A 5,401-nucleotide genomic window follows, 5' to 3' on the forward strand; every position below is an offset into this window, starting at 1 on the left:
GCAACTATTGCACTCAGCTGAAGTCGCATGGACTTGCATCTGAGCTCATGGTGAACACTCTAAAATCCAAGTCACGAGAAGATCCCCTTCCCCTCCCAGCAAAGAACAACAAAAAGGCAAGAAGAGGTGAGGCCAATTACTATCCTCAGCCCAGCATTGAGACTCCAGAAAGCCTGGAGCAAGAGAGAACATCGCTTCTGACTGAAGTAAAGAAGAGAAACAATGAGAAAACCATACGGGAGAAGATGGCCAGGACCTTCGAGTTTAGGAGGCAAGAGGTTGTGGATCAGAAGCCTTCCATCGAGAACCTCATGGAAAGATGGCCAGCTCTTTTTCAGATGGAAGAGGTATACCTTTCTTAACCTCTTCTATACTAATGCCTTAAAGGTAAAATAATGTTGTGTGGATTATAACAAACATTTTTTTCAGAAATAATACTTCCACGGGGCAAAATTATATTTTTTCTGAAATTATTACTCAGTGAAATTTTGACGGACCGACAATCTTTGAGAATGAACAACAAATCATAACCAAAACAGCCGAATGGGGAACGATTGTTACACGATTGTTGTAGACCAGGGGTGGCCAACCAGTCAGAGACCAAGAGCCACAAAAATCACCGTGGTAGTACAAAGAACCACATCATACATGTGTGCTTACAAACGCACTCCCTCTCTCACACAAACACGAAATGACATAAAATCAAAATCCATGCATTTCCAATTTTCAAAGCCAGATTTATTTATCTCACACACAAATGAATAACAATGAATAGAGATACACAGAAACACAGTCTCTCCCTCTCATACTGTCTTTCTCCATCCCCCCTCCACACCCACAGTCTCTCCCTCTCCCACTCTCTCCACACACACATCCACACAGTCTCTCCCACTCTCATACTCTCTCCAGATTAGTTTTGTCACGGTACCAAAATTGGGTCCCACGGTACGATACCAGTGAAAGTATCACGGTTCTGAGTAGTATCAGGATACCACAGCGAAAATGAGACAGATGTGCCTTTTGTCATTTATAAAAAGATAAATCACTTTTCTATAATACATCACTGATATTTCAATGGAATATATTACTTATTGACGTATTCATACGTCAAAAACAGCATCAATAAGTGATTAACATAGGGGGGATCAAAATAAATAAATAAAATAAAAATCAACCAGCCACCCTCCTCCTCTGATAAGTAAAGAACAGTCCCTAAAGTGCGGTGAGGTTTGTGGACCGTTACCTGGCACAAAAGAGAGAAATGTGAACGGCTCGTTTCTCCTCTGAAACGTCACATACCTGTGTGCCGCCACGGCTCGATTGTCCAGGTAGTCATGACGCCAATTTATTCACCTGGGGCCGGGCTTCTCGCCGCGGAGCACTATGGCTGTTATTGGCCAGAGCATGGACACTCACCCTCCTTTGACTGGACTTTGAACTTATCCCACAGTAGTGGCACCATGTCATGTACCGTGGTGTTTAAGTAGCAGCCTACTGCGGTCTAACGTTGGTACCAGTATACCGTGCAACACTACTCCACACACATCCACACACAGTCTCTCCCTCTCTCATACTCTCTCCACACACACACAGACACGCATTTCTTCCCTGACATTTTTTGTCATGCGATATCGCCACCGCACTGCAGTCCTGCATTCCTCCCGAACTCCACACCCTCTCACCTGCCCGTGCGCACTCCCCTCACTCGCTCCACTTAAGCCTGTTACATTTCTTAAAGGGCCATACGCACTCATAACAATAAAATGATTTTTTATGACGGAAGAGCCGCATGCCGATGGTTTTAATTAATGCATCAAAGAGCCGCATGCGACTCGTGAGCCACGGGTTGGCCACCCCTGTTGTAGACCATACATTCTAGTGGGACCTAAATGATAATTGGGGGTATTTATTTTGTATGAATTATAACTTTTGATATTTGACAATTTAATAAAGGAGACTACATATTCTACCTAAGTCATAGTTTGGAGATAGGGAATGAATGCTTGTGCCAAGTTGGTCTTCAATAATAAAAAAAAACCCATTGTGCACTGCTTCCTCATGTACAGATCAATGCCGAGTTTCTGAGGGTTACTGCAGTTCCCCTACTGACGAGATTTATGGCCCAGCTGGACAAGTACTCAACGCCGCTACTGAAGATCATCAGAAAGAAAGGAGGAGCAACCAAAGCAAAAACTGCCACGATCCTGGAGTTTCTTGATCAGGTATGATGTATATAATTAACCACTAACAACAGTTAGCATTTTAACCCTTGTCTGATGGGGTTAGGTATCCTTTTCCATTTTTATTTTGATGTCACTGATTATGGTTATAGTCATAATTTGGCAAATGCTGTGTCTTTTTAAACTGTTGGTAGGAAGTGTGTGTGTGTGTGTATGCGTGTGTGTGTGTGTGTGTGTCGAGCAGAAGGATGTGTGGGCTTTGCAAATGTGCTTTACACGCTAGCAGCATGTTCCCTTCCTCTGGTGCACACACAGTTGCATTTTGGGGGATTTGGAGGAACAATACCTTGATTCCAGCTCAAATCCACATTCATCCACAGCACAAATTAGTTGAAAGCAGAGACATCCAGGATGAGAACACGTCAATGACCACTGGCAGGTCTTGAGAGAGGGCTGTAAAAGGCAGGATTGGCCTGACCAGGCCAATCCTGCCATCCAGTCTTCCCTCTTCTAAGAGAGACTGCCAGTGGTCTCTGACATAGATCCTGTATGGCTCTGCTTTCAATTAATTTGTGCTATGGATCCAATTGTACAAGCACCGACTGTTTGTGGTAGAGCTGGGAATTCAAAAGCTTGCCTGTCCTCCACATTGCATAGTAACTCTTTTTCACTGTCTCTGCAGGATGCTGATGCTGATGTCAGAAGGGAGTGTGTCCTCAAATCTCTCATCATATACCTGGGAGAATGTGTTGAGGACCTGATAAAAGAATATACAGTATGTCCAGATCTGTTCTGTCTCTCCATGATGAGATGTAACTTTACTAATCCTGGGGGAAGCTTGACAGCTCTGCCATTGGATGTGGTGATTAATCAGGTGTGCCTGACTGCAGTTGTTCACTTATACATTTTCTCCTATATTTTACCTCAGATGTCCCAGAAAGATCAAGCCGAGCAAGAGCTGAAGAGTACCACCATGGCAGTCTTCGTCTTCAGAGAGAGCTCGAGCCTTCTACAACAGCCCAAAGAGATCGGGATCATCATTGATGGTGTGAAAGTCCTCATTGAGTTGCCTTCCGTGGCAGCTGGAGTGGTAATGCTCTTTGGACTCTGTTATGCTCTTAATATGGAATATCCCCAGGGGTTCAGGTTCACCTTTGAGGCTCTTCAGAAGACCCTGATGGAGCTTGGTTCCAACAAGATGAGCGCCAAGATTCGCAAACTGAATGGTGAACTCCACACTGCACAGTAGTATGTGTGGCATGCGTACACATGCTTGTGTACACATGCTTGCGTACACATGCTTGTGTGTGTTTGCGGCATGCACAGTATGTGCACCTGTGCTTGTGTGTATGTGTATTAAGGTAGCCTGTAGTAACCACAAGCTGCTAGCCAGCACTTTACGAGGGGGAGAACCTCAGCGGCACTTAGTTGCACCTAGCCAAGGGTTATGTTATATTGTTGGGCTTTGAGTCAGTGTTTTGAATTTGGTCGTTTGAGGGTCAACACTGCTTCCAGAAAGCAATATTTCATTTAATTTAATTACAGTTCAGATTTGATAGAGCCTGTGTATAGGCCTACTACCATGTGTGTGTTTGTCCTGGTTCATTTGCTTGGTAGGCAATCTGTTTTTAACCTGACTTGCATTTCTTAAAGATCATTACAGTTTATATCTGTGCTGAAACCATTGCAGCAGATTCTAAGTTCAGATGCCATCTTGATAAAGACTGCCCATTTAAAAGGGAGATTCCAGTCGCCAGAGGGTGATAAAGCAGTATATCGGTATGTTGATTTTTCGAAAACAATTCACTGTTATTATTCCTGTGCACAACAGTATCCTCCCCTGCCCTCATGGCCATGTCCTGCTCTCTCTATCCTCCTCTCCCACCTCTCATCCTCTCCATCCTTTCCTTTGTTCCCCTCTCCACTCTACTGCCCTCTCCATCCTATCTTCTCCTGACCTGACTAACCTTTGCATCTGGATGTTTGATCCCAGGCATTACAGGGAAACGATAACAATATCAACAGGGATCTCATCCTTTCTTGAAGCATCTGTGTTTTCTTTTTATTTTAGTTTCAATTGGCTCCATATGAATCCACACAGCAGCACATGTTCTTACAGAGGACGATTAGAATCTATTTAAACAGGAAACTCTGTTGCAATTGGCTGATTAACATGAGAACATGATCCTTTCAAAGGGATAGGACTTTCCAAACAAACACAAAGCATCATTATCTGCCATTACACACTGAGTAAACATTTGACTCACACTGGAATCTAAAAAAAAAGGGTGGAGCTTATTTATGTTGTTGGTCAGCATTGTAGAGTGAGAATGCCCACGCTGTCATGTTACTGAGATACAAAGCCACTTTTATTAGCATGAGGTTAGCAACATTTATCAAGAAGTTCCAGATAAAAGAAGTGGTTAGAAGATGAAGTAAGTTTCTGGTACATTCCATCAGAACAGAATAAAACGATGAATGAAAAAAAATGAATAAAATGAAACCTTGTGATCAAAGTGTTACAATGTGCTTAGGTGGATTTATAATTAAACCTTAGCAAAAATACCTTTCTCTCTAAATACTGCAGCATTGTTACTGCAGCACACTGTCACAATGACTGTGCAGCTGCTTGCCTGTGGCCACAGTCTTAAAAATGGCATTGATATCAAACCTCTGTGAGTGTGTGGGGAAACAGAGCTCCTTTCCCTGTTCTTTGAGGGAAAACACTCCAGAGAAAAATGGCAGAAAACCTCCAGGGCCTTCTGATTCTGGTTAGTCACCCTATCTTCTCCCCTGTCCACGTCTGTTTTCCATCCTCTCATCTTCTCTTCTCCCCTCTCAACCCTTTCCCCTCCCTTCTCCCCCCCTCTCCAGCCTTTCTCCTCTTCTCTCCACCATCTCCTCCCCTCTCATCTGCTCCTTCTCCTCCTTTCCATTCTCCTCCTCTCCATCCTCACTTCTCTCCTCACCTTGCCACCTTGCAGTGCCTGTAGGGATGATATACAGTGTATCAGTTTAGTCAGCATCTCATAGTCCAGGGTTACTCACATATTGACTGGACAATATCTGCCCTCTTTTAGATTAGGCAATTGGCCTTCATTTGTTTTAATGTTAAATATGTTACATATAGTTCATATGTTAAAGACGAATAAATACATTTAAAGTAATCTGTTGGCAAAGTGTTTTTTGTTTTTATAGAGTTTATAAAATGGGAAATGCAA

The 5,401-nt window shown here is 43.2% G+C and overlaps 1 protein-coding gene across 1 annotated transcript; it reads left to right on the plus strand.

Annotated features, from left to right (window-relative positions):
* Positions 1–230: 230 nt before the first annotated feature.
* On the plus strand, positions 231–3,429 carry LOC144466489 (uncharacterized). The gene is made up of 4 exons (XM_078173549.1): positions 231–347; positions 2,067–2,222; positions 2,863–2,955; positions 3,109–3,429. The coding sequence occupies exons 1-4, from the start codon at positions 246–248 to the stop codon at positions 3,427–3,429; spliced, it is 672 nt and encodes a 223-aa protein (XP_078029675.1). The 5' UTR covers positions 231–245.
* Positions 3,430–5,401: the final 1,972 nt, after the last annotated feature.

Source organism: Epinephelus lanceolatus, chromosome 13 (assembly GCF_041903045.1).
Source record: "Epinephelus lanceolatus isolate andai-2023 chromosome 13, ASM4190304v1, whole genome shotgun sequence".
Lineage (NCBI taxonomy): Eukaryota > Metazoa > Chordata > Actinopteri > Perciformes > Serranidae > Epinephelus > Epinephelus lanceolatus.

Bases quoted from the DNA above. Each gene is read 5' to 3' on its own strand.
- LOC144466489 (XM_078173549.1), top strand. From the start codon at position 246: ATGGCCAGGACCTTCGAGTTTAGGAGGCAAGAGGTTGTGGATCAGAAG. The intron at 348-2,066 runs GTATACCTTTCT...CCTCATGTACAG, and splicing joins CTCTTTTTCAGATGGAAGAG to ATCAATGCCGAGTTTCTGAG. The intron at 2,223-2,862 runs GTATGATGTATA...CTGTCTCTGCAG, and splicing joins TCCTGGAGTTTCTTGATCAG to GATGCTGATGCTGATGTCAG.